At 39.0% G+C, this 25,138-nt stretch overlaps 1 protein-coding gene across 2 annotated transcripts in view; it reads left to right on the forward strand.

Annotated features, from left to right (window-relative positions):
* Window positions 1-25,138, forward strand: part of CUNH1orf87 (chromosome unknown C1orf87 homolog) — a 78,942-nt gene that overhangs the window by 40,772 nt on the left and 13,032 nt on the right. Inside the window, exons 8-9 of one of the 2 annotated variants that reach the window (XM_019449095.2) lie at window positions 4,465-4,562; window positions 17,082-17,146. In XM_019449095.2, the coding sequence (XP_019304640.2) occupies window positions 4,465-4,562; window positions 17,082-17,146 (163 nt within the window). The remainder of the gene's footprint in view (window positions 1-4,464; window positions 4,563-17,081; window positions 17,147-25,138) is intronic. The other variant, XM_019449094.2, reaches the window with a different exon arrangement.

Here is a 25,138-nt window from a genome sequence, read left to right on the forward strand (position 1 = left end):
TTCAGAGTAGACCAGGAAAGGATATGAGTTGGAAGGGCTTTTCTTGTTGGACCAGTAATTCTTAATCTCCTTGGAGCGTAGGGGAAAGAATCACAGGCTTCCTTAAATTTCTCATGAAATCAATGCACTCTGTGTCCCTGTGTTGAGGGGGGTGGGGTTGCCATCCTCACAGCCAACATTTCAGAGTGTTCACAGATCATCTATAACCTCTCAAATAAATGTATTCTTGAAGGATAATCTATGGGTCTTGCCACTCGAATGAAATTTTGCCCTTCTCATAGAACAGTCTAAAAACATATCAAACATCTCCCATCCTCATTCTGTGGACTCCCTCATCCTGTTCCTCTAGCATGTCTTGATGTAATGATGGCTTCTGGCAGGATTGCTGAAGCAATGTAGGTCCACATCCTGGGTTCTGAGCAGTATGCGAAGGCACTAAGGAGAGGAGACTATTATGATTTCAGTTCCTCAGTTCTCCAGGAACCCAGGAGAAGGGTGACATTTTAACTATGTCACAACTCTGTATGACAAATAGAGTAATGGCAGTAACTTGAAAGACAAAGAAGGAACACCAAACTAGCCTGCCTCAAAAACCCTCCAGAAGAGATGGTACAAAAACTAAATCTTAGAGGACAAGTGAATTTGACAAAGAATTGGGAGGAGGAGCAAACTAAGGGATGGGAAAGGCATTCTATGTAAAAGAATAATGTGAAATGGAACTGAAAGGAGAGACAGCGTGGCTAATTCAGGGAACTGTAAGTCATTCAAATGGACAGGACACAGCAGGTATGCGGTGGCTGGGATTGGTGGGAGATGCTGCTCAAGGCGAGGTTAGAAGAGAAAGTGGGAGCCAGTTTATGAAGGGTCTTTCTAGGAGGCTTAACCTTATCCTGAAGGCCCAAAAGGATCATGAAAAGATATTAAACAGTGAATGAATGATACGATCAAATTTGAAATTTGACCAAAAGCACCTTAATGGAATATGAAGAATTAAAGGCAAAGAGAGCCCTTTAGAAGGCTGTTCCAACAATTCAAGCAAGAAATTATGAGGTTTTAAACCAAGGCAGAACAGGGGAGATAGAGCTAGTAAAGTAGGTCTTGGTGACTAACTGGGTATGGGCCCTGAATTAGGAAGAACCAAAAATTACTCCCAACATTTTGGCTTTCACAACTTGGTGAGTGGTGATACCTTTCACCATGATAGAAAACAGAAAAGGAGTAGCTTTGGAGGAGTGGAGGACAGGATGGGGAGTTCAGTTTTAAACACATTGATCTGGGTTGAGAAATTAAATAATGATTTAAGGGTCTTCAATATGGAGTTGAAGCCATGGGAATAGTTAGCGTTACCCAAGGACATACAGAAAGTGAGAAGGAAGGTTGAGGAGGACTTTCATTGTTAAGGAGTAGTTAGAAGACAAGCCAGCAAAGGAGACTAAAAACAATCAAATGAGACATGGGGATGGTCAGGAAAACCAAAAAAGAGATTTATAGAAGAATGGCATGATCAGCCATGTTTCATGCTATGAAGATACCATCTGTAATTAGGACTGAAAAGTACTCACACAATTTCAAACCATGGAAACTACCAGTGACTTAGCAAATACAGTTTAAGTACAGTGATGGGGTAAAATGCAAATGGAGCCATAAGTGGGAAGAGAGGAAGTTGAGAGAGCATCTGTGTGCCACTCTTTCAAGGAGCATTTTGGGGAAATAAATATTTATTTCACGTGGAATTTTCTAAATAATGTAGACATTTTATTTACATTTGATTAAAAAACATTTCCTTACTAAACAGAAGAAACTACACATAATGAAATCCTTTCTTATTGAATAAGGGTCATCATTATATATATTCATGCTTTAAAGAATTTTAGTAATAATCCTGAGTAACACTAGGTTGGCAGGATTTTCTGCTAGATGTTGGTTTTTTTGTTGTTGTTATTTATTTATTTATTTATTTGCTCCTTTATAACTGTCAGTTCTTAGCAGCTATCAATCAATCTGCTTCTAGGAACCCTGATGTACTATTTCTAATCTGCTGTTCATTTTAGCCTAGGGCAAAACTCAATGTTGCCAGAAGTAAATCAACTGTTTTTAGAATAACCTCTGATGTTTAAAAATACATCAATATGCTGTAATCACGAGGATAATTCCATTCTTATTTACGGACTAAAATGGCATAATGTCACTAATTTCTACCTCTCTAAAGTTACTTTTGCCAATCTCTGCCCGTACACACTCTATTTTTTTCTGTCTTCATCTCATTCATTCGCTTCCTTGTTCGTCTATGTATTCATCTGTTCAAAATTATTAATACTTTATTTTTCAATATGGTGCTAGACAATGGTGATCGAAATATGAATGAAACACAACCACAGCCCTCAGTAAGCCAAGGTTTTGTAATAAAGTTCTAGGGAACAAATAATTACTGCCCAGTCTAGAAAAGGGTATAAAACTATAGTAGGTGGGTAATGTCAAAATACATGCCATTTGTAAAAAGCACCATACTCTTTCTCATCCATTAATTACACATGTTTTTCTTCTGCCTGGAATTTTTCCTGACCCCTTATTCTTCTTATAAACTCTTACTAAGTTGTTTCTATGTTTCAAATTGATCTTTTTTCCCTCCTTGAAACATCCTTGACATTACTCCTCTATACCTAGTAAGTAACATGTACAAGTTTTAAACTTAGATTTATTGCTATTTCCTTCCATAAAGACAAACCAAGATTAGTTTTTTTGTCACTATTTTAAAATCCAGGTTTTATTATTATTCAGCTATGGTCTGACCAACAGATCAGGAGATGACTGCCACTGAAGAGATAGTTTGTTACTCGCAGTTTCCAAGGGGAGGGAGCATGGCACATTCCCACAGGCCACACCAGAAGCAGCAGGGTTGGTCAGGAAGCAGAGGGGATAAGGGGAAAATGTGGTCAAGAGCCCTCATTGTGGAAGGGGCAAGGCAGGGTAAGCAGGTTTAGGATTAGCTAGTTGGATTTATTTCAGTGAGCTCAGGGACTCAGGGGCTGTCACCTAGTACTTGGCCCTGGGGGTGATAAGGGCATAGCAGCCCAAGTGTGAGAGCCCCAGGAAAGAGGTTGGTTTGCATTTGAAAGAAAAGCATACTTTCAAGCCAGTCCTTTACTAAATCTAGGAATTGGCTAGCTGGGGGGGGGGGGGGGGGGGGGGGGGGGCGGCACAATCACTCAAGATAAAAAACATGCTTAATACAGTCACTATACTGAACTTCCTCTCAAAGTAGTAATAGTAGCTACTATTTAATCCAAACACTAAATTAGACATCTCTTTTTCTTTGTCCTTTCCTCCTCCCTCCCTTCCTTCTTTCCCTCCTTCCCCTCTTTCTCCTTGTTCTCTCTCTCCCTTCTCTCCTCTCCTCTAATCCCTCTATCCTCTGTCCTCTCTTTTCTCTCTCTCCCCTCCCTTCCTTCTCCTCATTCTCTCTCCTCCCTTCCTCCTTCTCTTCATTTAAACAAATATTAATCAAATGCCTAACTTGAAGCCAGACACTATTCTAATTGCTTATTTTTTCATGTCAACCTCAGAAGTCTAGGAAGTAGAAAATACTAGTCTTACTTAGTAGATGAAACATTGGGCACAGAAAGGTCACACAGATCACAGAAAGCAGAGTTGGTGTCCAAAATGAGTACTGTTTCATTCCAAAGTCCATGTTTAAACAGCAAGATAAACACACAACACATGTTATCATACCCCTAAAAGTCTGACATGTTTGAATCTCAGTGTCATCCACCCACCAACCTGAGATCTGAACTGATTTGTCAGCTAAATTAAGAAAATATTAAGTACTTGGGAAACAGCACTGACACCTTATTCAATCATCCAACAGGAATGTATTTGGCATCTGGTTTCTAGATTAAGTTTCATCATTTATTAACTGTGTAACATCAAGGAGGTGACTTAGTCTAAGTCTTGGTTTTGTCATATATTAAATGCAGATAGCAATATTGACCATGCTAATACCTCAAGCTTGTTTTATAAATCAAAGGAGATACACAATTTTTTTTTTGCAATTTACCTAAATAATAATTGTATATAAGTTCTAGGCCTTAACCACCAATTCCATTGCTGACAAAAATTTAAGACCAACATTTCAAAGTCCGATGGCTTCTGAATAATGAGCAATACCTCGGCACCAACCAAATACAAATTTGCTATTTTTTTATTTTAATTTTTAAAAATTTAGTCCAGTATATTTAACATAGAGTGTTCTATTAGTCCCAGGTGAACAATACAGTGATTGAACAATTCCAGATATCACCCAGTGCTCATTCAGTGGGATATTATTGTCGTGAGTGATATCCTGATGAGATAATTCACTCCTGGGTACTAGTTCTTTGTCAAAATCATATGGGTTCTAATTATGGGAAGGAAATTCAAATCTTAATTTCATTGTAACAAAACTCCAAATTCTTTCTTATTCTGCAGGTCAGGGCTATATGCGGAAAACATGGATTGTATCTGACTTTGAGTTTTCTGGAAACATTGCTAAGCCACCAGAATTTGGGTTATCATGGTGAAATAAAGTAAGTTGATTTTTTATTCACGTAGTCCTTTATTAGGATACTAAATACTGAAATCTGTCTTTAGAAGTTTTTTGTGAAGCTATCAATTTCATCACTTATAGATAGTTAAGGAATGTTTACTTATATTAAGGACAGAGTCTTCTTGGTCATAGAGAGACAAAGCAGGAAATTTCAAGTTCCAACCATCATAGACCATCAAGAAAAGATTTACCATTCCACCTTAAACAACTAAAAACAGGACAGAATCTATGAAACAATAGTTTTCAGACATTTGACACCAGCCAGCACAGAACAGCAATTCCTGAAGAAAGGAAAATAAATAAGGTAAGCTAAGTACTGAACAAGAAGAGGAAATCCAGAGCCCAGATTCTTCTTTAGTTAAAAAGATGGCGTTTGGAGTTCAAGAAGGCTAAGAAGGTTAGAAAGCACAGTACAGAGTAGTGGAGAAGAGAGATCTGAACATTTCTCTTTCTAAAGAGTTGCTCTTGAGTCTTCATGTGAGTACTGGCTAATATATCCATTTGAGGAAACTACCCAAAGCCAGATTTGGGGGGGGGGGGGGAGACAAAAGAAAGACACAAAAATTTTTAGATCTTGCACAAAGGTTGGGAATAGTTCGTATTTCCACCAGTCAGTCTAAAATAAACTGTTATCAATATAAGTTGTTATATGTAAACTTCATGGTAGCCACAAAGCAAAACCTATAGTAGATACACAAAAGACAATGAGAAAAGAATCTAAGTATATCATTAAAGAAAGTCATTAAACCACAAATGAAAAGAACAAGAGAAAAAGAAAGGAACAGAGGAACTACAAAATAACCAGAAGGCAATGAACAAAATGTCAATAAGTACATACCTATCCATAATTACTTTAAATGTAAATGGAATAAATTCTTGAATCAGAAGATACAGAGTAACTGAATAGATAAAAAAGAAACAAGACATATCTATATATTTCCTGTAAGAGACTCAATTCAGATATAAAGACAATATACAGACTGAAAGTGAAGCGATGGAAAAGACATTCCAAGCAAATGGGAACCAAAGAAAGCTGGGGTCACTATAATTACATCAGACAAAATAGACTATAAAACAAAGATAAGATGGAGATGCCAGGATTTATAACCATCAGAGCAGTAGTACAAATATTAAAAGAAGTCCTCAGGCAGAAGGAAAATTATCATTTTGGATCTACACAAAAATATTAAAAGCACTGGAAATAGTAAATGTATGTATGAAAAACAATACATTTTTTATTAAAAAACTCTTTAAAAGATAATTTATTGTTTAAAGCAAAATAAGAACACTGAAGCATGGGATTCATAATATAAGTGCAACATTTGACAATAGCATACAAATCTGGGAGGAGGAAATGAAAATGTTCTTGATTAGGTTCTTATACTACAAACTAAGTAGTATAATTTTGTTTGAAAGAAGAATGTAATGAGTTAAAATGCTAATTAAAAAAATAAAATGAAACATAAGAACATTTAAATAAAAAAGACAAAAAAGATGAAAGGGAAACAAGAAATAAATAATATAAATGGAAAATAAATATTGAGATGTTAGATTTAAACCCAACCATATTAATAATTACGTTAAGTGTTAATAATCCAAACACACCAATTAAAAGGTGATTTTCAGACTCCATTAAAAAAGCAAGACTCAACTAAATGATGTCTACAAGGAGCCCATTTAAAATATAAACATATAAGACATACCAAAAGTAAAAGGATGGAAATGATATACCATGCTAACTCTAGTGAAATGAAAGCTGGATCAGTTATATTAATGTAAGACAAAGTGCATTCCAAAGCAAGGGATGCCAAAAAGTCAATTAATTAAGAGGACATAATGAACCTAAATGTTCATGTCCTTAATAATATAGTTTTAAGTTACATGAAACAAAAAAATAAAACTAAAGGAGAAATAAACAAATTCACAACTACCATTGGAGAATATAACACCTCTCTGTCAGTAATTGACAGAACAAGCAGATAGAAAATCAGTAACAATATTAAAAATTTGGACTAAATTATCAAATAACTTGATATAAGTAGCAGTTACATAACACCAACAGAAGAAAACAGATTCTTTTTAAGCATACATGAAATATTTAAAAAACAAACCATATTCTGAGCCACAAAACAAATGTCAGTAAGTTTAAAATGATGAAATCATATAAAATATGTTCTCTGACCATAATAGAATTAAATTGGAAATTAAAAGCAAACACACAAAAATCCTGGAAATCTCCAAACATTATGAAACTAACAACACACTTCTAAAAAACCTATGGTAAGAGGGAAAAGGGAAATTAGAACATATTTTGAACTGAATTAAAATGAAGCCGACATACCTGTAATTTTTAAGTGTTCTCTTTTTCTCACATTTTATGTTGAATACATCAAAAATTAACTAGTAAATCAACTCTATGTTCAGAATATGCCCAGAATCTGGTTACTTCTCACCACCTCTATTGTTACTTAACTACACCTCGTTCAAGTTACTATTATCTTTCTCCTGGATTACTATAATAGCCTCCTAACTGAACGAGGCGTCTCCCTTCTCCCTAGTTTATCCTCAGTACAACAGCTACAGTGATCTATTAAAACCTAACATAATTTATATCATTGCTCTGCTCATGAAACTGCAAGAGAATCTTATTTCACTCGGAGGAAAGAAAAAGAAAAAAACATCAAAGTCCTTATAAAGGGTTCTACATGATCTGCTCCCCCATTGCTTCTCTGATTCCATCTACAATTTCCTTTGCTCATTCTGTTCCAGTTACACTGTGCTCTTTTTCTCACACACACCATGCACCCATCCACCTCAGCAACTATCCTCTGACTGTATCCTCTACTTAAAATGTTCTTTCTCAGATATCTCCATGATAACCCTTTCATCTTTATTTTTTTGCTCAGATGTCACCTTGTCTGTGAGGCCTACACTAACCACCCTCGTTAAAGTTGTGGTCTCTCACTCCTCTTCCTCTTAACCTGCTTTCCTTCTGCTTTCTTCTCCACACTTATCAACTTCTAATGTATTCGGTGATTTGCTGATGTATGATGTTTATTGTTGTTACCAGTCGATCTCAGACTATAAGCTCTAGTTCCAGGGGGCAGGCAGAATATTTGTTTTTACCCATTGATGTATGCTAAGTGTTTAGAGCGCTGCCTGGCATATATTAGAATTCAAGAAGCATTATGAAATTGAACTGAATTAAGGAAGGGATGGAATCTCAAAATAGTCTCAGGAATGCATGCAGATACACAAATTGTGACTAAGTCCCTCTCATGGTCAAATTGAAGAAGGCCATTCCTAACCACCCCATCAAAACCAGGTTCCTTGTGCTATACTTTCTCTTAGCACTCAGCTATTATTTTTCCTAAAACTTATCATTATTTATAATTATGTATTTATTTATATGATTTGTTACTTCAGTGTCTAGGTCGTAATCTCCATGCTGGCAAGAAACATGACTGTTTCCCTCATATTATATTCCCAACATCTTGTAGGCCAGTACTTGGCACATGGAAAGCACACAGTAAATATTTTATTACTTTATTTATTCATTTATTTAACAAACATTTATAGAGTTCCTACTGTTTACCAAGCACTACTCTAATCATTGGGAATATAGACATGAATTAAACAGTCTCCCCACTCTTGAAGCTTATATTCTTTTTTTTTATTGAGAGAGAGTCAGGTGGTGGGGAGGATGTGAGTGGGGAGGGACAGAGATAGAGGGAGGGAGAGAGAGAATCCCAAGCAGACTGCACCCTGCCAGCACAGAGCCCCACACTGGGCTCAAACTCACAAACATGAGCTCATGACCTGAGCCAAGATCAAGAGTCAGATGCTTAACTGACTGAGCCACCCAGGTGCCCTGAAGCTTATATTCTAACGGGGAAGAGAAACAATAAGTACGCTGGAATGTGTGATACATCACATGATGATAAGAGCAATACAGAGAAACATAGAAGTGTTAAGGTTAATGGGAACATCAATTGATAAATAAATGATGGGAGGAGGTTGAGCCTAGCCAATGAATTTCCACTAGACCAGCTTTGAACATGGGAGTTTCCCTTCTGTAAAATCTTGATGGTAGTTGAGTAAGGGGCCGGGGGGGGGGGGGGGGGGGGGGCGGAGGCAGTTAAGCAGCAAAAGCATTAAAGTGGGCTAAGAGCCGAATAGAAAACCAATAAGCTAAAATTGGGAGTCCTAAAAAGGCATCAGTATAAATGGAGAAAATGCAAGTATCAGAGCTCACATTATACCTGGTACATAGTGTACCTGATTAAAACATGGGGTCCAGAACAAAGATTACAGGAAACAGAGATATGAGAGTAAGAGTGAATGGGAAGCAAATGAGGTTAGGCTATATATCAATATTCTCAATTTCCCATGCTTATATGCATATCAGAGAAGCGCACCAGTTTCTTTATTCACCTTTGACCTTTGAATGTTCAAGGACATCAAACCATGAGAACCAGTGAAGAATTGCATTTATAAGTGATAAACCTGTTTCATCCTTAAACAGTCATTGGCTAAAGCTTCTTCTGTTGAATTAAATCCATTCCGTTAAGGGCTTTGTATGCAAACCTATATCCTTAAGAGATTAAAGATGCAATTTAGACACACATTTTAAGAGCTGAATGCACGAATCATTATTTTAGTACATATTGTCCATTAATCTGCTGTTCAATTGGGAACCCATTTGGAATGTGGCTGCTTGCTAATTAGTGGGATTCTAGTGCTGAGCTGCTTCCTGATTAAATGTCCTTTAGAATCAATAAAACATCAGGAGGGATTATGGTGATGTGGGATTAGCCCCATCTAACCAAATAAAATGAGTTGTGTTCCCTTCTTAAACTGTCACGTTGCAAGAGCTGATGAGAGGAGCAATTTCACCAACGATGTTACAAAGTTGTTGTTTTTTGCGTTTTTTTTTTTAACACTGAGATTTTGTTTTTTGCCATTTGCCTACCAATTAGCAGAGACATTAGTGAATGTCTGCTAGGGTAAGGAGATTTTGAGAAAGACTTGATTACGATTTCAAATCTCTACTCTGAATCACCCTTATATAAAATGAGTTCAGGTTGTGTTGGATGGAAATTATTATCCTTGTTCTTGGCCAGGAACACGTAAGTCAGAATTAGCATTTAATGTTTCTGTGTGACTTTGCAATAAATGGTAATTAAGGAGGGCAGAGAGAGAACAGGAGGCAAACTAATACCCGAAAATTGTATTGGCAAAATTAAATGCTTCAAACCCAGTTTAAAACACAGGCACACAAGCCAAATTGTCTTGGGGGAGGGGATAAATAATGTAGCTGCTCTGGAAGCCGCAATTGACACAGCCACGAGTAGGACTTCTCGTCCACATCTGGCCCATTATGAAGAGTGCAATTAGGTTGAAAAGGACTGGTTTGATAATCCCAGGGATGACCAGAGGATTTTAGGAGATAAAGCAAACATGAGGTGTTTGATTCAGCAATTACTTGTAAATGGGAATAGAAAAATTGGTAGACAGTGAGCAATTAGAGACATTTTATGGGTCTGCCCATTGGCTGGATCTTGGAAACCAGACATGTCTTTTAAGAGTTCATTAATTCCAGTCTTCTCTTGCAGAAGTCCGTATCCATATGGGGTGAAAATAATAATAATTATTATTAATTATATTAATAATTATGATTATATTATTACTTTCAATAATATATTTCCTATTATTATTATTATTATTAAGAGCCAACATTTATATACAGCTTACTATATTCCAGGCAATGTTCTAAGCGCTTTACAAATATTAACTCTTTTCATCCTTGTGAATGCTCCATGAGGTAGGTACTATTATTTTTCAAAAGAAGAAACTAAGGTAAAGAGAGGCTAAAACCAACAGGTTACTGGTAAATGAATTCATCACTGAGGCTGAGTCAAAAGCAGGCTCTCTAGCTTCAGAGCCTTCACTCTTAATACACTATGCTGACAGGTCTAGGAAACTCAGAAGCTTATAGGATAGTGGCAAAGCACAGGGGATTTACAAAAACTGGTTGAGTTCCATGGCTAGGTCCACCCTTGGGCTTGGTGCTGAGCATAGACTGGATTTGAGGAGCTCCATCCTGTCCTCCCTCCTAAGACCCAGGAGAGGTGTGAGATACAGATTCAAAAGCTCTTAAGTTCCAGAGGAAGGCATGATCCAAAAGAGCCCAGGGCTTGGAGGTAACTTCTCCTCCCTGGTGTGGCACCTCCTCTACCTCTCAGTCCCTGTCCTTGGGGAAAGGCAGCATGAGCTCTGGAATCACATGGACTGCCTAGATAGAAATTCTTGCTCGGAAATGCACTTGGGCAAATCACTAATTTCTCTTCACCTTAATTTCCTCATCTGTCAAATGTAAAAAGAATCCTTTTGTATGGATTCAAGAATTTATTGCCTATGGATCAGAGAAGGGCTGTGCTTCTCACAGTTAACTGGAAGGCAAGAAGAATACAACATAGCTTCTATCATCAAGAAGGTGACAACAAAGGAAGATGGTGGGAGTAGAATGAGCATCCCGGTCACTGGGTTTTTAAACAACATAACCAAAATAACCTCCTGACTTGAGAGTGTAAGGGATCGATGCATGTGGCACTTCATGTGACACAAGCTTTGGGCCAGATGCTTTACATGGCTTATCTCATTTCATACTCCCAAAAGCCCCATGAGTTATGTTTTTATATGCACTTCACAGATGAGTAAACTGAGATTCAGAGACCTTAAGTAAATTGTCCCAAAAGTTGGGCTTCTTTGAATCTTTGTTTCTATTATAGGCTGAATTGCATCTCCCCAAATTCATATGTTGAAGTCCTAACCTCCAGTACCTTATACTATGACTGTGTTTGGAGACAAAGCCTTTAAAGAGGCAATTGTGTTAAATAAAATGAGGCCATTAGGGTGGGCCCTAATCCGATCTGACTGGTATCCTTACAAGAAGAGGAAATTTGGAAACAGAGACACCGAGGATGGGCTAACACAGAGAAAAGACCATGTGAGGACACAGAGAGAAAGCAGCCACCTCCAAGCTAATGACAGGAATCTCAGCAGAAATCAAACCTGCTGACACCTTGATCTTGGACGTCTTGCCTCCCAAACTGTAGAAAATAAATTTCTGTGGCTTAATTTCCCTAGTCTACAGTATTTTGTTATGACAGCCTACCTACCTCCCCCTTCTAGCATATATTGTACCCTTTCAGCTGGAGGAGAAGAGTACAGGATCCCTCAGGGCATGGCTCTAATGATCAAATGCTTCAGATCATGGGACTTAACCTGTGATTCTAGCAGTCTGAGCAGAGCTGGCCCTTCAGCACTATTCTATACTACATCTCAGCTGAGCCTGGTGGGGGACGTGTGGTAGTAACTAACAAGAAAAAAGAAGGAGGGGAGTGTCTCAGAGGGAAAAGCAGAACGTGCCAAGACAACGAAGCAAGCAAAAGCATAGCAAGTCTGGAGAACTCGGTTTTTGGCTGGAGCATACACTTCGCAAGGTGGAGAAAGTTAACGGGTTTGGGAAGTCAGCACCAGCACACTTTTGGTTTAAGCCTGTATGGAGCTCACAAAGAAACATGTCACCTGTAGTTAAGTTCATGAAGATTACAAGGGTATTCCTATGAAATAGCCCACATTTTGCATGTTTGGTGTGTTTAGGATTTTGTTTACATTTTTTTATATATATAATACTTATTATATAAAATGTCATCCACTTAACAATCCATGATTAAAATTCCAACTGAATAAAAAAAAGAGCCAAACACACACACACACACACACACACACACACACACACACACACACACACTAATAAGCACTCTAGTGTCAAAATCTAGAAGTAATCTCACCTACTATAAGTAAATGGAATCTGGGAAAATCAGCGAGTTGGCGCCCATGCTTTGCCTTGTCTACTTGTGAGAAGTACAACAGACAGAAGATCCCTTGTCCCTTCACCAGACTTCCCCTTGATTTGGAGGCCCCAAGTCTTCACCAACTACAAAATGACACAGGCACTGCTTTCTGTAGCTGCTAGAGTACTACTGCCCTTTTTCCCCACCCAAGGATACACACATGCCCACTTCCTCACAGACTGCTTTCCTGTACCTATGCAGAAAGCACAACTCCCAGGAATGACAGAGCAGAAAGTTGGGGTGAGGAAGGAGGGCAGGGGTAAACATGGCTGTGATGTCTGCATTTGGTGAGGCATCATTCCTGACATTAAAGTCATGTGGGTTGGAGCAGAGAGAGGGATCTGTGGTAGTTGTATATGCTGAGTGTATCCATTATGACATACATACCCTGGGTCCCAACAGAGGGCTACCAGGCATCGGTGAGGGTTGTCACTCACTCCTTGACTGCAGGGCTAAATGAGCAGTGAATAGGGCCAAGGGAAAACTATTCAGTTCATCTGCTGGGTTGTGCAGAATGTGAACAGCTCCTCACTTGACAGTGAATAAAGAGAAAACCCCACTATCAGGCCTAATTTTTAAAAATCCTGCAGACCATGGACAGGTAGGTCATGGCAATCTGGTTGGCTCCAAATAGCAGTGAACTTTGGATGTGACTTACTCTAAAAACCGGAAAACATTTAGAGAACCATTGGTGTTCTCTGTAGGCTGTATGGAGCCATGTCCTCTAATGAAACCAATTGGAAAGTAATAAGCATAATGAGATTAAAAGGCTATTAAAACAAAATTTAGAAAAGTCCTAAAGTGAACAGAAGAAATTAGAAAGAACTTGGTAAAATATGTATAGTTTCAAGGAAACTGAAGCTTCAACAGCCGTATTAAGAGGTAATCAGGATTGGAGCGCCTGGGTGGCTCAGTAGGTTGAGCATCTGACTTCAGTTCAGGTCATGATCTCACATCCTGTGAGTTTGAGCCCCATTTCAGGCTCTGTTGTGACCACTCAGAGCCTGGAGCTATTTTGGATTCTGTTTCTACCCTCTCTCTCTCTCTCTGCCCCTCCCCTGCTTGCACTCTGTCTCTGTCTCTCACTCTCTCTCAAAAATAAACAAACATTAACAAAAGAAGTAATCAAGATTGTAACTATGTGTGTTGATATACATTAACTAGATTAATTGTGATCATTTCTCTCTATATACATATATTGAATCATTATGTTATACACCTGAAACTAATATAACGTTACATATCAATTATATCTCAATAAAAAATAGGAGATAATCAAGGAAATCTGAATATTGCTGGATATTTGATGATATTAGGATATTTGTATTATATTTTTAAGTAAGCAAACTTTGTCTATAAAGGGCCAGGTAGCAAATGACTTAGGCTTTGTGGGTCTACAGTCTATTTCTGCTACTCTGCTAGGTCACTATAGCCTGAAGGCAGCCACAAACAACACATGACAAATGGCTGTGGCTGTGTTCCAATAAAATATTATTTATATAAAAAAAAGAATCAATAAAAAGGAAAATTAACAGCAGAGAAAATCTAATACATAATGTCAAACTTGAGAGGTTTTCACAAAATCTAGAAAAGAAAAACAGAAGAAAATGAGGGAGGAGAGCAGACATAGACGAATAAGAATAGAAATTGAACCTAAGAGGACTTGGCATTGTGGAAGAAGAAACTAGAAAAACTGAACAAGAACTAACAACAAAAGCCACAGCTGAAGAAACTTTACAGAGATGGGGAAAAAAGAAAAAAACGCTCTGTATACAGATTGAAAGGATTCAGTATGACTAAGCTAAATAAAGGGGAAAAAAATGTATCCATGTCTATCCTGACAAAAGTTTTGTGTTTCCAGAGACAAAGAATATTATTTAAGGATGCAGGCCAAAAACAAAATAAAACTAAACCAAAGCAAATAAAGGAAAAAATTAATTTTAAATGAACCCAAATCAGACTGACCTCAAACTTCGGCAATAATAAATATCAGAAGACACTGGAGCCGTGTTCATGGGATTCCAAAGGAGAAAAAAAAACATAACTGAAACCAAATTATATTACATTCACGTGTGAGGCCATATAGCACAATGGTTAAGGGTGCAGGATTTGGAGTCAAAGAGCCTGAGTTTAAATTCTAGCTACCTCACTGATCAGTATGTCCTTGGGCATTTCACTTACACGTTTCATAGGACAGCTGTCTAAATTAAAGGCGAAAATGCACATAAAGTACTCAGAATGCTTACTAAAAGCCATTTGGACTTAGTAACTGCAGTGGAAGTTAGAAGTTGAACTCAGATCTGCCTGAATCTAGAAATGGGCTCACACACCTTGTTGTCCAGTCCTGACCTCTCTGACTCTGCGTTGGGAGTTTGGCACTTGCCTCTATGATCAGAATTATAGTACCTACAATGGTAACTGGAACCCATTCTCACATTCAAATTGTCAATGGCTCTTTGAAGGTTCCAGGGTAATGTAAAGACTATGGAAGAAAGAAAATATTTTATTAGAAGGAACTTAAAGTTTTCATTGGTCACATAAATCCTATACACCACTTAAATCAGGCAGTGTCCAGTTTCAATGCTGACAAAATTTTCTCGCAGTCTCCTCCTCTTCCTCTCAGCACCATTCAAGAAGGGGCAGGAGAGTTTCTGGTGCCATTTGATCCAAATGCCTTATCTCATATTTGATAGCTTCTAACAGCTCTGAAGAAGAAATGTACAATGAGGAAACATCAACGGAACTAGCATCCTGTTGTTGTATTGTTGTGGCTGTTTTTCAAAGGGTCAGAAGATACAGTAGGCAGAAGCCTGGCCCTCCTAAGAGGAGAGAATTGCAACAGGCATAGAAGACAGGAATTTCTTTTATTGTAGTTCACCTTCAGATCTGTGCTAAGATCAGATCTTTGCATGATTATAGATATTTCTCGAGAGTGCTGCTTCTCCAGCTGTCTTTTCCCTGCAGAGCACCTCAGTAGTTGATAAAGTCATCACCTTATCTGGTTTGTGGTGCTGCATACCTATGCCTTATCTATTCTTGTGCCCAAAGTGACAGGAAGGTCTAGAAGCCTTACTTTCTATACCAACCATAGACCTTTTCTGATTTGCGATGTCGTGTATAGGGAAAGTTTTATGAGGTATAAGCAAAACAGACCAGTTGCATGTCTAATGAATCATTTTTTTATCTTATTGTCACGTGACATTAGACCACTTCTAGAAAATCCAGGGCTTCTGTATCTCACAACTTATTCTTTATATTTGCTTGACTGATGGACAAGGAGGAGATAAAAATTCTTACCAGGTACGGTTTGGTTGCTAGCAACAGAAACTGCCTTTTGCTAACATAAGCAAAAAGAAATATTTTGAAAGGATATGGTGTTATGCAAAATCTGGGGGAAAATAAAAGTTTGGAAAAAAACCAGAATCCCAATTTTTTTGAGAGAGAGAGAGAGAGAGGGAGGGAGGGAAGGAGAGAGATAATGAGCAGGGGCAAAGGGAAAAGAAGAGAGAAAATCTTAAGCAGGCTCCATGCCCAGCACAAAGCACGATGTGGGGCTCGATCTCACAACCATGAGATCATGACCCAAGCCAAAATCAAGAGTCAGACACTTAACCAACTGAGCCACCCCGGCGCGCCCAGAACGAAAAATTAATGAGAGATACAGAGACAGAGAATGGGAGAGAGGAAGGTAGGGAGGGATGAATGGAGAAAGTGATAAATAAATAGAGATTAATTAGACAAGGTGAGTCACAACATTGACTAGGGTAGGGTATGGGACATTGATTATAGTCCCTCACCCCAGAGAAGAATATATTTGTATACAAATGGAGGGTAGGTGTTAGGCAAGCAAATACATGTGACTTTCACTACCAACGTGTTCCAAAGTACTTACCAGCCTTAAATGACTCTCTGTCACATGCACGTATATTGCTTAATGCAGTTTCTGCTTGGGGATTTCACTAAATGTTGTCTATTTGCACTCAGCACCCACTTCTAACCCCTCCTATGTTTTTTTTCCTGTATTGCAATACTTCCCACTCCTGGGAAGGCTACAAAAGAATATTTGACACCAACCTTCTGGAATTGATTTAAGTTCCATCTGTGAGATGCAACCACATGAGATTTGAAAGGCAGAAGGGGCGGGGAGGGACATTTTAAATATTTATTTTCCTGCAGTAGTAGCCATGCCAGACCCTGGCAGGCATCAGTTTTTCCAGCAGCCAAAATGGACCTTGTACTGCCTAGTCACCAACCTCACAGTCACGGGCAACTGAGACATCAGTCAGAATTTCCTCAGGACTATATCTGCTAAAGCCTGATCCTGAGCAGAACAGTAGATGCCAATCTCCACTCTACTGAGCCTGCGATAATTTTGTAAGCACCCATTTTCCCATATGAAAGCCCTTTCTAGTAGAGACACCTGAAGTAGTTTCTGTGTCCTGAATTACACCATGAACGATACAGGTATCAAAAGGCTCCCTCAATATCACTATCAACATAAACTTTGACATTTATTGCACATTTCTTTCAGAGCTTCTGCATTGACCACCAATACTATGTGCTTTTTTTTTCCTGCACAGATGGCAGAATTTTGTTGAACTGTTGAGTAAAGCTTCCTCCGATTTGCCACATGATTTGCCTACAGGTGAGTTGGGTTACTTTGTTCCTTGAGAGACACCCGCCCCCCCTCATTTCCCAGAGCTACTCTTGACTGTCCAGCTTTGCTGCGGTGGTTTGCTTGTTGGCTTCCATCTCACTGCTCCCAGAAAAGTAAGTGGCTCACCAGTGAAGAAAAGGCAAGAGTCAGAATTGCCTCACTGGCTATTCTTGTAGGCCAGTTGGGTCATAAAATGCATAGTCCTTCAGGTTTTGTTATATCATGAAACATTCTCTAGTGATAGCCCTTTAAGATGGATAAGGCACACTTATACAAGTTGACATTATTTATTAGAATTCCTAAGGGCACAACCCCTCAGGTCTAGGAATCCTTCAGCTAGGTACTTACCCTACCTGCATCTCACAAAAAAATAAATAAAATAAAATAAAATAAAATAAAATAAAATAAAGCCTATTGCAATATTTTTTGGTAAATGCTTCTAAAAATGGAAACACAAAAAACATTTTTTTAATAAAAAATAAGAATGGAAAACAATGAAAAATCCTTTCAGGGACAATTTAATTAAATTACAGTCGATGCAATTGATAAAACTACACAGCTGTAAAATAACATGGCTGGCCTAAATACAGGAAGATTTCCAAGACATATTATTAAGTGAAATTATAAAGATGAATTTGGGCAAAATATTTAGCAATTAGCAAGTTTTAAATATGACAGGTGAAAAAATATGCATTGATATTAATCTGCTGTTGCGATTTCTCTATTTACTACATCCATCAACCATTTACTAATTACCTTTTGGATCAAAATACAAGGTACCAAAAGCTTGAAGGGATTGGGGGATTGGCTGCACAAGCATTAGGAGATTCAAAGAGCAAAAAGAGAATGGTGTGTGTAATTATTTCCGCAACACGGTGCCATAAACTGGGTTGCTTACAATAACGGAAATCTATTCTCTCACAGTTCTGAAGACTACAAGTCTGAAACCAAGTAGGGCCATGCTAAAAGCTCTAGAAAAGAGTCCTTCCTTACCTCTTCCTGCTTCTGGTAGCTCCAAGTATTCCTTGGTTTATGGTTGCTTAATTCCACTCTCTGCCTCTGTCTTCACCTGGCCTTCTTCCCTCTCCGTCTCTTTAACGTCTCTGTATCTGTATCCCCCTCTCCTGTTTCATATAAAGACATCACTGTTAGTTGGATTTAGGGCTCTCCCTAATCCAGAACAACATCATCTGAACTTGATTACATAAAAAAGACTTCGTTTCCAAATAAGACAACATTAATGGGCACCAGTGGTAGCTGTGTTAGGAGACACAATTCAAAACATGACAGTGGAGGTAACCCAGGTATTAGTAGCTGTAGGAAGCAGCTATCATCCTTAGGGCTAAAGGAACACAGACAAAGGGTACTAATAGCAGGATCTTGGCTAGTATTCCTACCTAGCTGATTCTAGGATCTCCGAGAATATGTCAAGCAGCTAGAGAAAGAACTCTGAAGGAGGTGCCACACAGCTCGTTCTTGGAACGCCACATAGTTTGAATCTCAGTCCTTCACAAATGAGGCTGGTGCTTGGATTTTTGACAGAGCACCATGTGGTCAATACTGGGCCCACTGAATGGGATGTGCTGTAGCTGTTAATCTGAATTTTGAGTTTCCATAGATGATTAGTGCTGAGAATGGTGAAAAGCATGATAGCAATAGCTCTCCCCTGATGCTGGACAGATACTGACTCCAAAAACAGGAAGTTAGTACTTCTACTCCTCTCACATTCCAATCTCCCTCCAAACGTCTACCATTGCTGGAATTCAGCCTAAAGCCAGTGGGCCAGGGAATCTGGGAAATGTGTAGATCCCCAGCCCACCATTATAGAAAAGAGACAAAAGGGATATGCTAGAAGACAACAGAGTGATCTCAGGTCAGGGTTCATTTTTCATGGTGAAGCCTATAACCTCAGAGAATTCACTTTTGTTGAAAAGACATAACAAGTACATCAAAAGATAACAAATATTGGGGCACCTGGGTGGCTCAGTCGATTGAGTGGCCAACTTCGGCTCAGGTCATGATCTTGCAGTCTGTGAGTTCGAGCCCTGCGTCGGGCTCTGTGCTGACAGCACGGAGCCTGGAGCCTGTTTCAGATTCTGTGTCTCCCTCTCTCTGACCCCCCCCCCCCCCGTTTATGCTCTGTCTCTGTCTCAAAAATAAATAAACGTTAAAAAAAAATTTAAAAAATGATAACAAATATTTACATTTTTTAATGTTTGTTTATTTTTGACAGAGAGGCAGACAGAGTACGAGTAGGGAAGGACAGAGAGAGAGACACATAATCTGAAGCAGGCTCCAGACTCTGAGCTGTCAGCACAGAGCCCGATGTAGGGCTTGAACTCACGAACTGAACCGTGAGATCATGACCTGAGCCAAAGTAGGACACTTAACTGACTGAGCCACCTAGTCGCCCCTCAACAACAAATATTTAAACCGAACACTCTCTCTTTCTCTAATATAAGCTGGGTCATTTGATGCATCAGTTTGCTACAGTGGCTTAAACAATAGACATTTATTTTCTCACAGTTCTGGAGACTAAAAGTTCAAAGTCAGTGTCAGCAAGCTTGGTTGTTTTGAGGCCTCTCTCTTTGGCTTGCAGGTGGCCTCTTTCTCACTCTATCCTCACATGGTCTTTTCTCTGTGTGTGCACATCCCTGGTGTCTCTGTATGTGCCCAAATTTTTGTTCTTATAAGAACACCAGTTAGATTGGTATCCTCATTGTAATGGCCTGCAACTGAACTAAATCACCTCTTTAAATGGCCTGTCTCCAAATACAGTCACATTCTGAGGAACAAGAGTTGAGGACTTCAACATAAGAATTTGGGGGGACAGAATTTAACCCATAACATATGGCATAGAAAACCATATAAAAATAAGGGTAGAAGTCACACTTTTACAACTAAATAACCACCTTATATTGGAACTTATTTTACGTATCTTGGACCCATTTTTCTCATCTGTAAAAAGAACAGAAAATGTGAAAGAAATAAAAACCTGCCCTACTGCTCTGACAGGGCTAAGTGTGAGTCTGACAATAGTTTTTAGGGAATGTTGCATTCTGCAGAATGACAGGACTGTGGCAATGCTATTGTGGCATTGTTGTTGTGATGGCCTGTTGCTTACTGAGAAAGTTAATGCCTTGATCTCTTCCCATTCTGTATTGCTAGAGCTATGCTGATAAGTGCTCTTAGGCCCTCAGTGGGGGGGGAGGAGGAAGGGGGGTGCATTTTATCTCCCATTTTTCTAGTTCCACAGGTGAGTGTTATGAAAGGAAAGAAGGTACCTTTTAAGAAACTAAAGGCAGCTACTCATTTTGAGTGTGAAGAATTGTGAATTTTCTCATTCCTGGGGCCTGTTTTCATTCAAAGATTCTATAATAACCTATTAAAATGATCCATGTATATATATATGCCTTATATCACAAACTTTATCTCATTTGGACCCACAAGAATCCTATGAACTTGTTTTTTAATGTACACATGATTATCACATAAATACTTAATATCTGTGACTTATGCTAAGATATAGAATGGACTAGTTTACAGCAGACCAAACCTGTTGGAAAGATCAACCCGAAGACTAGATAAAAGACAGAACAGTATTTCTCTGAAAGCTATTATTTGGAATTCAAATTGAATATCGTATAGAAAGGAGAAAAAAAACCTTGGAAGAAGTTAAAATCATATAAAATCTTTAGAATTATTCATACAAAATGTCCAGATTTAATTATAAATAATCAGGAATGATACAAAAGAGGAAATGGATTTTTTAAAAAACTGTAATATATATAAAAAATGGATAAGATGGAGAATTTTAGCAAATAAATCTATAAAAGGAATCATATGGAATATCTAGATGTAAAAAATATAAAAACTAAATTTTAAAAACTCAATAGATGAGTTGAACACAAGGTTGGGCACAGCTGAAGAAAGGATTAGTGAACTGGAATATAGTTTGGTAGGAGATATCCATATTGAAGCATGAAGGAGAAATGAGGATAGAACATACAAAAAAGTATGTGAGACATACAGGAAGCAGCAAAAAATCCAGTATATATGTAATGAAGTCACAGAAAGATAGGAGGAAGAGAATAGAGCTGAAGCAATATTTGAAGCAATTATGACTTAGAAATTTCTAGACTTCAAGACACAGATCCAAGAAATGCTATGAACTCCCATTAAGACAAATACAGAAGAGCTCAGACCCCTCCAGACATGCTACGGTATGAGGTCTAAAATAGTATTTCACAAGAATGAAGTATACCCAAACCGAATTTCTTCACTATGGAGCCTGTGAGTGAGGATGAGGAAGAAAAAACAGGAAGCACAGAGCAGGGATACAGCAAAGCTGCTAATGAGGGGGAATTGGAGGGAATGGCTGTAGCCTCAGAGGTTCACTGATCCCCTCAAACGTCTCTTGAAGACCTATCACTCAAGATAACACAGAAAAATGACTAAGAGTTTAACCTCCCTTTTATTATGGAAAAAAATAACCACAGTAATTCCTACTTAGAACTATTTATAGTTCTAAGAAAAGCCAACTCTGTTGAGACAGTAAAGAGGTTTGGTTTATCTAAATGAAAAGTCTGGCAGCAATAAGAACTATAAGCATGGTTGGATGTAGTCATTTAAACGTTAAAATCCAAGATTTGGTTTCTTTCTGGCTCTCTGCTCTGCTGTACATGGTGCTGGCATCATCTTTAGGCTCTACCTGGTGGTGCCCCAACTACTCCAGGCACTTCTTCTGCAGTAACAAAATAGCTATGACAGCTATGCTCATCGCATGTTCACAGCACTCTCTTTTGGCCCATCCTTCCCAGAGGAATTTTGCTAGCTGAGAAACCGTAGTGGATGTCTCCTCTAGCCTCAGACACTTAGGTTAGATTTTTTTGTCCACCTTTGAATCAAGACTGTGATTAGGATAACCATGATAGTCTTCAACTAACCAGAGGCCAGGCTTGGAGTTGGAAATGGGGGTCATTCTTACCAAACCACAGCACCATGATAGGGGAAGAGTGGTGCCCACCAACCAAAATATTGTTGCTATCACTAGAAAGGGATAATGAAGAGAACAATCACCAGAGAAGAAATGAATGATGGAAGCCAAAATAATAATAATAACAAATTCCAGTCACCTGTATGGCCCATGAGGCCCTTCAGTTCTGTTAATACTTAACCCGCTTCTCTTCCCTTTCCATCCCACATCAACAAGACTCCCCTCTCAGCTATTGCCTGAATGCACCAAATATTCCTCCCTCCCTTGTGACCTTTTGTCTTTATCATAGCTTTCTCCTGAAATGCTCTTTCTGCAGACATTTGCATACCTTTGTTCCTTGTTTCTCAGGACTATTTGAATGTCCCTTCAAGAGGCCTTTGGTGAATTTGCTCCCTAAAATAGAAACTGCCAAGACTTTCCAACCCCATAATTGGCTGCAGTTGTGTTTCTAGCACTTATCACTACTTGACATTATTTTACATATCTATCTGCGTGCCCTCACCACTGGAATGCGCACTCCATGAGAAGATTCTGTCCTGTTCATTGTTGTACCACAGTAAGCATTTAACAATGGCTGTTGAATGAGTGAATGCATTAGAATCCTAGACTTAATGCTACTTCTATTGTCTTAAGCAAGAAACTGAACCTCGTGTTGCCTCAGTCTCCTCCTTGGTAAGATGGAGACAATTTCTACCTTGCAGGGTTATTCTTGAGATTAAGAAAACACGTGAGGAAATGTCTGGCATATATTGAGATATCTGACATATATTAGTTTCCTTCTCACAAAAGTTCATTCACTAGGTCCAATGAGGCCAGAAGTCTTTATTTACATCAGTTGTTTTCTCCTGTGGCTTCACTTTAGAATTACCTAGAGAATTCTTTAGAAGTTCTGAGCTGGGTTCTCACCCCTCGAGATTCTGATTTAATTGGTCTGGTGTGCCGCCCAGACACTGGTAATTTTTAAAGCTCCCCAGGTGGTAGCATATTAGCAGCCAACACTGAAGACCACGATTTCAAGTCATTAGTGGAGGGGGGTGGGGGCAGGGAGGGCTGGCTGTGTGACTATCAGAATCCACTGGAAGCCCTGTAAAACCTGGCCCTTCCAACACCTGGAAATCTCTAGAAGCCAGCTTGGCTTATTTCCTCCAGTACAAATCATCAACTGGCAGACTAGACAGATGGTTATTATTTATCCTTCCTGCTGTGTTAGAAAAAAAAAAAAAATTAGTTCTGCCTCGGGTTTCTCAAACCATTTTTACATGTGCAAACCATTACCTCTTTATATGCTCATAGGTATTAGAAGGGAGAAAGGGAAACTTGAGAGAGACCAGGGAGACTAGCCTGTATTTTCCTCTAATGTAACTTAGAGAAGTGCAGACACCAGAGAGAAACTGGCCTGGAACAAAGACTAGGTTCTAGCTCTTATACTAAAAGGGATAATGTACATGAACAGTGCCCAGAAAATAAACAGTGCTCACATCATAATTAATGCTAAGTCTCGTTTTCTGGGGAAATGAGATTTAAGATCATATAATAACGATAACACAATAACAAATAATAATACCTTGCATGGAGCATCTTCCCCGTGTTAAGTATTTTCTCTCAGTAACTTTTTTCTTTTGAATCGCCACAATATTATTGCAGACCGCTGGTGTCATGTCCTTTCCACAACTGACAACGTCAGGATCTGAAAGCTTGCGGTGGTTAAGGGAAGGACCAGGTTTAGCACTCAGGTCTGACACCAAAGTTTATCTTGCCACCCTTATGCTACACACTGCTTCCAGAATCCTTTTAACTCTCAAACTTGATCATTCAGAGTAATTGGAACCTTTTCTCACCGGCAGAAAGCTTTTCTTCCACATACTGGGCGAAATAAGCAGGGGCCAGCGCTACTAGGTGAGGATGGGTTCCCATGACAAATTTTCAGCTGATTAAATCGGATCTGCCTCAAAGGGGCTGCCTGAACTGGCTATCATGATTCTCATTAAGCATCTATTAAGTCTTACTCTAGCATCTGGGTTAGGTACAGGGGAATAAAGAAATGAAGAGAAGAAATCCCTCCTCCCGTAGGACCTGAAAAGGAATTAGAGGAATAGAACTATATATTCAGTGGCTTTATTTCCTAGGCTCCAAATCAGGGCACCTGGTCCTTCATTTAGTCTAACTGAGTACTTATTCTAATGCTGGGTAATGAAGCTTCAGATATCATGAAGTCACCTTACCTTCATCAAGAGACTGAGGGAGAAGATGCGTCATGGCTCACAGGTACAATATTAAAGGTGTAACAAAAGGCTTTTTCATCTGAAATGTAAGTTAATTTACATGAGCATCCCTACATAGGTGCCTCTATTAGTTAACATTTATTGAGCACTTGCTGTGTGCCAGGAGTTTGCTTTACAGTTTCTTTTCTTTTCTTTTTTTTTTAATTTTTAAATATGAAACTTATTGTCAAATTGGTTTCCAGACAACAGCCAGTGCTCATCCCAACAGGTGCCCTCCTCGATGCCCATCGCCCACCCTCCCCTCCCTCCCACCCCCCATCAACCCTCAGTTTGTTCTCAGTTTTTTGTTTTTTTTTTTTCAACGTTTTTTATTTATTTTTGGGACAGAGAGAGACAGAGCATGAACGGGGGAGGGGCAGAGGGAGATGGAGACACAGAATCGGAAACAGGCTCCAGGCTCCGAGCCATCAGCTCAGAGCCTGACGCGGGGCTCGAACTCACAGACCGCGAGATCGTGACCTGGCTGAAGTCGGACGCTTAACTGACTGCGCCACCCAGGCGCCCCTGTTCTCAGTTTTTAAGAGACTTTACAGTTTCTAGTCCATTTAATCTTCACACTAAACTCTGGGCAGCACTATCCAGCTTTGACAGAAGTGGGGACTGAGACACAGTGGTGACGAGGAACCTGCCCAGGGCCACACAGCTGATAGAGACAGGAGCCGGGACTCCAACCCAAGGCCAGAGCCTCCACTCTCCACCTTT

This window comes from Panthera pardus, unplaced genomic scaffold, assembly GCF_024362965.1.
Source record: "Panthera pardus isolate Hobbes unplaced genomic scaffold, ASM2436296v1 HiC_scaffold_11, whole genome shotgun sequence".
Lineage (NCBI taxonomy): Eukaryota > Metazoa > Chordata > Mammalia > Carnivora > Felidae > Panthera > Panthera pardus.